The following is a 13135-nucleotide window of genomic DNA, read 5'->3' on the forward strand; positions in this document are numbered from 1 at the left end:
CAAATATAATTAAATTCACTTTTTATTGTGTGTTTATTTCTTCCCACTGTTGTTTAGGGCTACAATTGTTCAGTCTCTTATTGGCATATATTCATCATATGCGGACTGCCTAAATTTTGCCATAAGTCAGGAATAAGTAGCTAAGTAGATAACGTGATGGCGTTTGAAGCGAACGGTACTGGGTTTGAGTCCCGAAGTGAACACCAATTCTGAGATGCAGGTACAACCAGCTGACGAGTCCCAAATAGAACAAAAAGCTTGTCCTGGATTCCACTGCTAGCCAACATCCATTTTTGCTTATAACAACTGAATAATTACAGCTAATTATATCTCCCTCAATAAAACTTAATCAACATCCAGATTTTAATGGAAGCATAAAGACTGTTTTACCAGTGGTTGATTAACTTATAGTGACGAACATTTACACAATTCTGCTCATTTTGAAAAAGAATCGTTCTAAAGAATTTCTTACTTATATGATAAGTCATTGACATTTGAATATGGTTGTTGATTGAAACTAAGAGACAACTGGAAGCAAGCAGAAGCATGTAACTTGGATCGAATTATTATTTTCTCAGAAACCAGCTTCCTTTTTTAGTTTGATAAATTGTTTTTATCCATGATAATCCGGTTTCAGTAATTTTTTTCACTGTGACTGTTAAATTTAATTAATGATCTATTCGAACGTATTTACAATTTAAAGTAATTAGTCCCTTTGATAAATTTCGATAATGCGATAAGAAATAGTTCTGATAATCTTCGTCTTCTTATTACAGTATTTGCGATTATTAGAAACGCTTAAAGTCGACTAACAATTGTAAGAAAATTGGAATCCTATTCCTAACAATATCTGAATTCATTAAGATTTCATTTGGTTGATAGCGATGAGCAAGAATCTGTGAATCTAATATAATGTCCACCGGTATACATCAATAATGCATAATATAGTGGAAATAATGTTTTCTGTAGTATTTAGATTAATGTTACCTACTGTCATAATCATTGATATGTTATAAGTCAGATAGTCCAAGCCTTATGTAAACGAATGAACGAAATTGTTTGCAGTTAGTTGTAGCATGAAAATCGACAATTGATTTGGAGATGAAGGAGAGAAATACCGTCGTCTACTCTTGCACCAATATAAATATCATGCTAAATGGCTATCAACCAGAAGAGATATTTGGCTGATCAGTTACTTATTGTGAATATAAATGTCTCGGAATCGTTTTGCTCAACATAACGGCGCATACCCACATATTTTTATTCATTTTTTGAAATCCATATAATCCCAATTAATTCAATGTATTCTAGTCTACTTTCAGTTTTGTAACATCCAGAATTATCGTGGCTTTATATCACAGTGAACTGCCAACTTTAACGCAATTGTTTCAAATAGCAATTTCACTCAGCTACATCCATACTTTTACATATCACAGTTCGAACTTGTTTCACACACATTTTCAAACATAATTCAACATTTGGACATGATCAGACAAGTACTTAGCATAAAGTTGTCATTCTCACATTACTTATCATTCACTACTTTGATTCTGACTTCTTCCCATGAAAAAGCTCTAGTTCGTCGAACCGGAGTATTTGATTTCAGTCATCAACATGTTTAAAAGTACAGTTTTATTTTTATCGATTACTTTCTATCTCCAAAACTGATTTCTAATACTTTCTGGATGTTTGTTTTTTTGAGCTCATAATAATAGTTCTCCTCAACACTGTAAACTTTCGTAATGTAATGAATTATCGGTTTTATTTGTGCGATATTACAGAAAATGTCCGATTAAACCGTAGTTATCCAGAAACATATTCAATAAATGTTTTTAACAGTGGATATTTACCACCAACATTCAATCATCAAACTTTTCTTCCAGTTTAGTCAGTATAAAAATTGTTTCCACCCATCATATGTAAGATAAATGACTAACAATATATTCCTTTTTTTGAATGAGCGACAAACAGGGAAAATATGCCAACAACTATTATTTCCGTTTGAGTTTTCTAGTATCTATCATCAGAATAATTTGTATGCATTTTATAAGAGAACGTGATTAAATTCAGTTAACATTCATAATTATTCAGTTCAAGTTATGTACGCAGTTAGTTAGGTGATCATAATAAATTTTGAAAAAATGAGGTTTTCAGTTTTGGGTTGTAGAGATTATTGAATTTCACTGAAGTCGGAATCCTAGTGAAAAGCCGTGATCGTTGGAGTTAAGCTACACCGGATGTGTGGAAACTACCGACCGGTAATAAAAGTTGGTGCCGTAACATTATGGATTAGTTGAAGTTACGTATCAACATCGTTGGCTGCTGGCTTAATGGTCTAGAAGGTAAGCGTTCACGTGAAAGAACTAAGGTTCTGTGTTTGAATCCTGCGCACATGGTTGTGAATTCTCACTACTGAGGAGTCTCATACTGGAATGAAACAGTTGTTCAGTGGTCTAACATTGATTAGTTCATGATTTTAATGTAAATGAGATTTATTTAGTGGTAAAGATATAGTGTTTTGATGCCGTTTAGAGATCTAGCGTTGATATAAAGTACTACTCAAAACACTTTTCTATTTAAGCATTTTCAAAAGATGACTGGTTATGTTTTGTACTACAAATTTGAAAAAATCCTTTTCAAATCATCATTATCAAAGTTGGAGACAGCTAGGATTTGTTTTCATAAAATTATACCGTATACTAAAAATTGTATGAAGAGATGATAAACATTCTTATACTCGGGCATCCTAAACGTCCTTATTATTAAAACGACTATAAAGACAAATAGAAAAACAGAAACTTACTAATATTTTTTCGAATTCAGTACGATGAGCATTTCTTGTGGTGATAATATTTCCAACTTGACCTATGGAAATAAAGAAAGAAGTACATGACACGAAAATTAATCCCCTACCCTCCCTGAGGAGCAAAATAAAGTAACAACTTTGAACATTCGTAAAATACTATCTGAAACAGTGAAGAATTACCGCTGAATTAATGTCGTAGTCATAGAAAGAGATAAAAAAAAATAAATAAATAAACGGACTTTTATCAAGTGACATTTGTTCTGCACTTAGTTACATTTTTAATAGTGTTTAGAATATAAACACAAGTCTTTTTTATCTAAAAAAATACATTAAACGTTTACAATTCCGAAGTGAAAGATCGTTTTGTAAGTAAGAATCATAAGAATCAATGAATATCTTGTTGTCTATCAGTTACCGTGTCTTCATTTAATGTTTATGATAAATGTCATTGCATTTACTAGTAGCATATGACTAAATTATGCCAGTAAATACGAAACATATAGTTTTAACAATTCTAAAATAGGAAATATTATCAAACTACTCAGGATTTTCAAAAGCAAGGCGGCTTATGTAATTAAGTAGCCCAAGAATTTTAGGCGATAAGTTTAATACATGAGATTTTGTTTGGAAATATATAATTAGAAAAAAATATCACAGAATGAATGTTAGTGCCAGTTGACAATAAATTCGAATGCTGATATTACGAATCGACCTAAGTTAGATACACACCAATAACCAGGAACCAATGAACATATGTTTTGTGCTTGTATGTAAGTTCTTACCAGTGCCTGTCCATGAACTCATCTCCGAGGATCAAACCCATGACCTTCCGTCTTGCTCTCGAACGCGTGAATTCTCGACTACTGAGCCTGAGTTTGAATAATTCATGGTGTTGTTCCACCATTTTCCATTTTCATTGGTGGTTAACTGCTTGTAAACTTCTAGTGAGGATTCGTAACTTCTGGAGGTTAACTATCGATCTGCATTAAGAACGACCTGACATGCATGACATTGATCACCACTGAGTGACCAATCAATTGTAAATACGTATCAGTCCTACAAGAGGTCAGTCGCGGCCCGGATAGCTCAGTGATAACGTCTCTGACCGTGAAGCTGGGTGACATGGCATTGAATTCGTCAGGGCGCATCAGTTCCCTTAAGATAACAGGTACACCATGCTGACGAGTGCCAACTAGCTCGAAAATCAGGTCCCGGGTTTCCTGTTGACTATCTCAACATAGTGCACTCGATGTCAAGTCACCTAGACTAATGGCCATTTAGTCGACAGAATTCGATCCGCACTAAGAAGGACCTGGCATACGTGACAATGATCACCACCCAGTGATCTAATAGTTAGCCGCTCACATACAAGAATGAAGGTTCAAATTTCGATCCACAGTGGCGGTCGTGAGTGCGGATTGTCAAGGAGTCTCATACTAGTACAAAACAGTTGCCCAGTACTCCTAGGTTTTCAGTGGATATCTAATTTCAGTCTATCGTCAATATCAACGACATTTAAATTTTTCTATATATCTCTATGCTCACAGGAACGAAAGCTTAATAATACAATGTGGTATTGCTAAATGAACAACAAATTTTTTTATTAGCCACATGAAGTTATTAACATAAGATAAATTATTAAGTAACATCTTGTACTGCATAAGTTCTCTTTACAACCTACAATAATAAAGTAGTTTACACATTAGATGTAATAAAGTTATATTTTAAAACAATCTAATGAAAACTACTCTCCATAGATTCTAGCTGATTACTTTAATTGATTTAAGAAAGTATGATAATAAAAATTTGGCAAAGGAAATTAGTTATTTAGCCATTTATTCAAAGTACCAAAACGTTGTTTATAAACTGACTCTTAGATCAGTAAAGTTAAAGTTCACTGAATCTATTCAATGTAGATATGACAGTATAAACATAAGGATGTATTTAATACTATATATCAGTATATATGAATAGAGACGATTGTTAAGGGTTCATTATTATAGCAACGCAAATAATGGTCTAAACTATATTTGCTTTATAATTTTAAATAATGTAGAAGAGAATAAAAATTTATTAGCGTTTAGTCACATTCGATTAGTTTTATGATGAACATCTTAAAATGAACAACACAACACAAATATGAAAAACACCACTTCCAGCATAAACAATTATCAATTAATTTCGAGTGTGTTAGGAGTATTGTAGTGAACAGGAACATGAATGAGGCAATTGAATGCATTAGAACACGAAATTACAGAATATCTCACTAAAATCTGATAACTATACAGTAAATAGCTAGTTTGCAAAATATCAATCACTTGTGTTCGAACTTGACTGTTCCTTTTACAAATTTCAGTCCATTGTCTTAGATTTCACTTTCCGTGCATTTTCATACCAATTGCTTACCGTTCCCATTGTTTCCTTCTCGAACTTCTACTGAAATATATTCTATTTATGACTATCGTTATATGCTGCATATGTGGATATAAGTAGCTCACACTATAGTGTTTCAAGCAAAAAATTGTATTAAATCTTTGATAAGGATGAAGTGACATTTACTACAAATAATAACTTCTTTTCCTAATTAGGAATTAGAATTTCCCGGAGAAACAGTTAGATATTTTAACATATGTGAAAGTTGTGCATGTATTAAATTGTCGATGTACTTTTACAAGAAGAACAAACAATTTTAGATAAAAAAAAATATGTAAAGTTCCTTCTAAATCCCTCCCAAACTTCTTCAAAAATAATACTTTCGTATAACTAATTTAATAATTATGTGGGAATAGATTATTATTATTATCATTACTACTCTTATTATCATTACTGATAGTAGTTTAGTGAACGAGGACACCAGTTGGGACAACAAAATGCATCTCAACACAACACAGAATATCTTGATAAAATCTGAGAACCATACAGTAAATACTTTATTCTGTTATTCCTTCGTTTTCGTATCAATCACACACTGTGCTCGTTCGCTTCTCTTCAATTTTCTCAACTTTCTGACGACAGACACTCTACTTTGTATTGATGTTACGTACTACTTAAATCTGTTGACATCAGTAATACATACACCACTACACCACAGTAGTAGTAGTCGTGGTAAAATTAGTGATTTGTGATTACTTAAAGTATAAATAAAAAACACAATCAATTACCGAATATTAAACGTGTCTTTCCTTTATATTTTCTTATATCTTATTGCATTATAAAGCTGTGGATTTTATTTGAAGAAAATCATTGTCCATATGTCAATTTCATAATATGTACGCTTTTTTATGTACTGTAGGGCATAGGGATAATGGAGACGGTGACCAAATGGATAATCTCAGAAAAGATTTACTATTAATGAGAAATATATATAGAGAGAGAAAGATGGAAAGTGATAGGTTTAATCTTCAGAGAATTAAGTAAAATTAATTACAACTTAGGGGGAATTATCATTCAGCTGAAAGTAGGATTACTTAATTATTATTATTAATGAATAATAAATTACCATAATGAAAAAAAATGACAATACCCCCTCATGAGACATTAGATACTTGTATAAGATAAATAATCAATATTGTAAAGTCCTCAATTTCTCTCTAATATCAATCAACTGAGATAGATAATTTTGTGTTCTTAGTAAACAATGATAATTTATAAGTAAAATAAAATACATATTAATTATAACATACAATAAGGCAAAAAGTAGAAAGGTCTGTTGTCAACATGAAAACAAAACAACCACATCACTACTACACAAGTGGATGTCTTGATGTTGTCAAGTTCTTTAAGTTAAAAGAGCTAATTGTGGAACTTCTGTTATTATGATCAATAACATCCTCAATATTTGCTTTATGTACAACAAATACATCAGTGATATTATCTAAGAGTATCAAAATTGAGAGACTAAAATTCTAATCCAAAAACAAGTATCAATTTCATCAAAATTACAGTTACGCCTTGTTGATGGATGTCAGTTAACACTATTAAATACAAAGCAGTTCGAACGGGAATAGATAAACTGCTTTATGTTGACTTATTATTCTGTGATAGAATACATTGATCTTTTTAATATAATCTAGCCTACTCATTTTATTGTGGTATTTATTATAATGATAATGGTGACTTTACTCAATATTCCATATTACGTATGGAATATAGAATACTTAGCATTTAAAACATTTATTTTATATTCTTATTCTATATTTATTAAATACCATTGTTTGTTTGCATTTAATTCCATGCAGTTAACTGTTTTCCAAACTAAACTTATCATTAGAATTGGATAGAGAGAGATAGAGAGAGAGAGGGAGAGACAGAGACAGAGAGAATTTGTCCAAGACAGGTGATCAGTTAAATAGAAATTGTAACCAACGTTATTTTACTATCCACTAATATCTAAAGTAACATGATGAACATAATTTTTTTTAATAAAGAAAAAGCTTTATAATGAATTATAACAAAAAAAATGAAGTAAAAAGTAATAATAGTCATTTTTGATGATAATAATTATTGATAACAGATTATATGATGTACATCCCCCACACACACACACATACTCGTGTGTGATTTAAAGATCAACTGTAACCATATCGCCAATAAGTATTGATCATTGTATCTGTCATCAGTAGACTAAGATGTGATTATTTTAATTATTGTGTAAACTACCAAATAGTTTTTTTTGTTGTTGAAGTTCTTGTTTCTTTTTTCTGTTTTGTTTTTTCTACTTGGTAACATGTGTTACTCTAGACATCACGATCATTTTCTATATTTATATGCATGTTTAATATTACAAAGATTTATTAATGGACTGTATAGATACATGAAGAATTTTTTGTATATGTTTGAATGGAAATTAACATCTTGAAGAGATCAGATCTAAAATAAATTTTGTTCTATTATTTCTAGTTGTGTTTTTTTATTTTAGAATCATGGATTAAATAATAATAGGGTCTTTAGATTCTTTTGAGCTTCACCTTTGAAGTAAATAAGTGTTATTCTATAATTATATGGCTTCTTTATTTTGTTTCAGGAATGTCGCATTAAATAAAGGTAATATATTGTCCAATGTAACTAGTTTTCTTGTCTATTTCTCCCTATTGATTTGTTTCGTTTATTTTTTTTTGGAAGCAGAATATCCGTTTTGACATTTTACTTCCAATGTGAACTTAATAGTGAAGTGTGTTTTACTTAGTCGTATCTGAGCCTTTAATTGATTTGTATTACATTTACACCAAAAATGAAACTATCATTTATAATTATCAGAAAGTGGGTTTTGTGGAGATTGTGATTTCAATAGTTGACATCATGAGTCAATTGAAGCTAGACTACCATGAAAAATCTGAAATCACTTGACGGCCGTTTCGTTTTGGTATGGGACTCCTCAGCAGTGTGCACCCACCATCCCAGGATCTATTGGTCTCACGTGCGAACAATTAACCACCAGACCACTGAGCAGGCATCCAACGGTGCTGACGTTTAACTTCAACTAATCCACGAAATTGGGCCACCGTCCATCATTGTCTTCAGTGAGTCACTTCCTCAAAACAGGCACTATCTACCAAGTGAGAAATAATAGTACTGTTGGTCGATTTAGTAACTGCTTTTCTCAACCATACTGTTACATGTTCACGAACACGCTAGGATAAAGCCCTATGAGCACGGCCTATGTAACTATCTCCACAGCAGCAGTTGGATTGTAAAATTTTAATAAGTCAAAAATGCTTCATAGGGAGTGATGGGTAGCTGCTGTCACTGAAATCCAGGACGAACGTTTCGTCCTATTCAAGACTTTTCTTCCGGATGTAGCTCCATCCAATAGTTGGTATTCACTCACACACAGGAATCACATATGACAAAAGAAGCAATCCTAAACATCAGTGGGCAGATCCAAACAACCAATATATGTGAATTAAAATAAAAAATCCTGTTTAATTAAGACTTGTTATAAATATCATGATGTAATTGATTTTCAATTTTGCCAGTAATATACTATCCTTACTTCGGTATCTTGTATTTCTATAGTTCTACAAAGCAAGTAGAAATGAAGAAGATACTTTTCAATTAATTCTTACATAAGGTTAAACAGTTATGAGTCAGATTTAAGGATTAACAGGATAGACACACGTTCTAATGATTGGCATAGAATGATTGATTGAATCGGAGTGTAAGTCAAACAAAGCTGTAACACAGTTGATTGGAATCAATAAATAACGAACAATAAGATGCAGGTATTTAGTCACTTAGACTAAGGAACATATTGTAACCTGATAATAAATATGCTTTTCTTATATCCTAGTAAGTAGAAAAAGTGTATTTCTGACGTTTCGTGACTTAATATAAGCCACCTCTTTAGAGTTATTAAGATCACTGGTGTCAATACGATGCAGCATTCACCCAGTTTGAACTTGCATATTTAACTCTTTCAAATAGCATTACACATGGAATTAAGAGGTAGGTCACTAATGTTTGAAGTTTATTTCACAAGGAATTAGAAACTGAAAATAGAAACTACGCTTACCATCTTATTATGTATCCAAGTTTAATGATAGTAATGAGAATATGTTTTGTTTTTTCTATAGTTTAGTGTACCAGTTATTAATGATGTTTCCCCATTTCTAGTATATTGTGGTCTAGTTATTCATCTAGTTCTTCACTTACCTCTCCCTACGTGAATCACGAATATTTCGAATATACAGTTTAAGTTAATTTGTCTTCTCTCTGCGTCTGCCAACCATTTGGTTCAAGGGTCAGTGTTGTGTGGTTACTTGTCTCTGATCTCGAGACCATATGGTAATGTGTTACAGTTCTCAAGGTTATACTTACTGAATTATCATGTCAGGGCCGTAAACTAGATCAAGAAAACTCTCTATCTGCCTGGATATTAAGCACAGATTAACGGGCAAATAAACCATGGTCGCAACAATTAGACACTAGTAAACACATTATAACTATTTAGAATTAAATTCACTTGGTATTGTTTGTTTTTATCTTCCCATTGTTGTTTAGGACTGCAATCGATCAGTCTCTTGTTAGCATATGTCCATCCAGTGTGGACTGCCTCAATATTGCCTTATTCACAGGCTTTATAAGCTGACGAATTCTAATCAGGACGAAACGCGCATCTTGTATTAAACTACTAGCTACCATCCATCTTTTTTTATATTAGGAATTAGTTAATAATGTAGACTATGCTTGAACTAAAACTCCTAAAACATGCAATAGCAAAATTAAATATTGTTAAAACGATCATTCAGTCTGTTTAAATAAATTTTTATGAAATATCATGCGGGAACTGCATTAGTTTTCTGTAACTTATGTTATGTACTGACGAACGTCTTGATGTCATAGCACTTACTTTTATCTACTTATTATTTATAAATGCGAGTCTCAGTTTTCAGTTTTCATGAATGTTTCGTTAGCAATAGGATATATGTCCCTGCATTTGTTGCAAATTTACTCTTAAGTGGTTAATGTATTTGCAAAATCTAGTTTTTTTCTATTTATTTAACGAACGAATGCTATATATAATCTTCGTATTTTTCATCCGGTAAGTTGGTATACGTTATAGTATTGGGTTTATTGAAGACATATACAGTTAACTTTGCATATTTGAAATGAGTGCCCTAGTGTAAATTATATTGTTACACAGAATAGTTTTCCATTAATTAAGCATAAATATTCTTGAAAATATCGGATATTAGACTTTGAAAAATGATGACTGCCTTTGTGGATTGGTTGAAGTTAGACATTAACACCATTGTATGCTGGCCGGATCAGTGGTCTAGAGGTTAAGCGCTCGCGCGCAAGACGGATAGGTCCTGGGTTAGAATCTCGCGAGTCGGGATCGTGGAAACGTATTACTGAGGAGTCCCACCATAGGAAGATACGGCCGTCCAGTAGTTCCAGGTTTTCTCTGGTGGTCTAGCTTCAAATGACTCATGAATTCAATTGTTAGATTACCTTTATACTATCATTAAATTTAATCATGAACCAAATGAAGAATATCCATTAAGTTATTATTTTTTATTAAAAGTATAATGAAATTTCTAACTAATTCATTATAAATAACAATTTTAGAAAAATCAGTCGGATATTAGATTCAATTTACTGTTAGCTCATGAAGAAATAAATTAATTATCAACCAACTGAGGCGAAATAAAGTAAAATTAGAGATGATCATAAATATTGAAGTAGTATATCGATGAAAAACTACAAATATTTTGATTTGAATATATCTTCACTTAAATATAATCTGAACTCATGTATGTATAATTTTGTTAGTAGATTAAGTTTATCTCACAAAAAGCAAATTAATAAATTGTTGTTTATTGGTAAGATTGACGGACCAATATAATCTATTCACTAGTATAGGGGTTGTGGAGATTATTAAGTTTTTGATTGAGATCACTAACCGGTTGATGTTAGACCACCTTTGGAAACCTGGAAGCACTGGATGGCCAATTCGTTCTACTGTGGGACTCCTCAGCAGTGTGCATCCACGATTCCGCTCGCGGAATTCGAATCCAGAGCCTTCGGTCTCGCGCGCGGACGCGTGATTGTATCTAATATCAACCAATCCACGAAATTGCGCAACCATCTTCCATTGTACTGAGGTAGATACCTGTCTATTCATCTAAGCATAAATAATATTTAGCTAGATTGTAAACTAAGAATGTTTCTATATTATTGAGTAAAGCATACGCTCCACCTACTTTATACATACACTAGAAAGATATGTTTGATTATAGTGGATAATTAAAGTATTTATAATCTGAATGCAATGTTATTGATAATTATTTCATGAAACAAGTTCTCAAATTGTGATGAAATGAATTTCAGACACAAGATAATCGGTGGCAGGCTGAATATGTTAATAAATATATGTGAATTTAGGATGTTATTTATGAATATGTAAAGTGTACAGCTTAATTAGTGCCTTGATATATGATTGTTAGATAACAAATTGTGGACAAAAGGTTACATAGTAACCAACGCTCTTCTAATTCTGTGAAATCGAAGTCCGTCATAATCAATAGTGTATTTTATTTTTATGTCTTAGTTGACTACCGAAATTCATTCATTTATTAAACAAGCAGTTTCTACTTATTTAAATTGTCTATCTCCCTCGTATCTTTACTTAATTGAATATTTTGATGAAGATTTTGGACTACATTGAGCAAATGAAATAACCTTCATCAAAGCATTCAAACAAATGATTATTATTATCTCACTTAAGACTATTTCAGAGATAGATTTAAAACATTCAAGAGAGTGATCATGATTAGTGAAGTTTAGTTATGTTAGACATTTAACCACAAATATCAAATAATAATGGCAGCGTCATTACATCGATTAACTGTAGTTGTAAATGTCAACAACAGAAAAATGGCTTTATAGATCCACAATACCACACAAAATAAATTCTGAAGGTTTTAGTTTGAATCTCATGTGTATCCATTCATATTTACTCATAAAGAGAAGTAAACTAAAACGAAATGACTGTTCATTACCCTCTGATTTCGCATAGTGATTTAATTTATGTCAGTTAATGAAAAAATAATTTCTACTTAGGTGAGATTAGTCAGAACAGCAATCCTTTGAAGAAAAACAATGTTTTCTCAATAAATATTCATCAGGAACAAACTATATACTGCGATTTATTCTCTTCATAATACCTATTCAAGTACACTATAAAATGTCTATTACCTAAAACATCCTTTTACTCTGTTTCAAGGACTTAATTTAAAATGCCTTCAGCCAGCTGGATTGAAAACTTTCATTAGTGCTTTTTGTGGCCCGTGGATCTGACTCCTATTTAGAGAGTACAAATGTTTGCTATCGCTGATTCTCGTATATTATCGTCGACTTAAATCGCGTTAGTCCATAACGGAATTAAATAAGTCAATTAACGAGAATGGCATTTGAATACATATATTTCGTATATGAAGTGAATGAAACAGAGCCAAGCAAAATGACGCACAGGGAGGATGGCTGGGATGCCAACTCCCTTTTAGTCAAGTGTTATTCCATATTTATAGTCAGACAAAATAAGCTACAGACATATAATGAGTCATGGGACATGAAGTGTACACACATATACGCTCATGTGAAAACAGTCAAGGCTAATAAGCGAATAATTGACAAGGTCAAAATATGGCTCAAGTAAAATGAATAAAATAGGATGTCCGGAAGTTAGAATAAGGTATATGGGCTTGCCATAATAACTGACACTACATGCTATTTCAAGATGTCTATTTGACACATACCATTCTATTGCTATATTGAAATATTTTAAATTTATTATCAGACAGTTAAATCCTGATTTGTAACACATAC

The 13135-nt window shown here is 31.9% G+C and overlaps 1 protein-coding gene across 1 annotated transcript in view; it reads right to left on the bottom strand.

The window, feature by feature from the left end:
- CNGA3_3 (Cyclic nucleotide-gated cation channel alpha-3) overlaps nt 1–13135 on the bottom strand; it is a 97222-nt gene that overhangs the window by 47773 nt on the left and 36314 nt on the right. Inside the window, exon 3 of the mRNA XM_051215561.1 lies at nt 2804–2865. Within this exon, the coding sequence (XP_051066094.1) occupies nt 2804–2865 (62 nt within the window). The remainder of the gene's footprint in view (nt 1–2803; nt 2866–13135) is intronic.

Source organism: Schistosoma haematobium, chromosome 4 (genome assembly GCF_000699445.3).
Source record: "Schistosoma haematobium chromosome 4, whole genome shotgun sequence".
Lineage (NCBI taxonomy): Eukaryota > Metazoa > Platyhelminthes > Trematoda > Strigeidida > Schistosomatidae > Schistosoma > Schistosoma haematobium.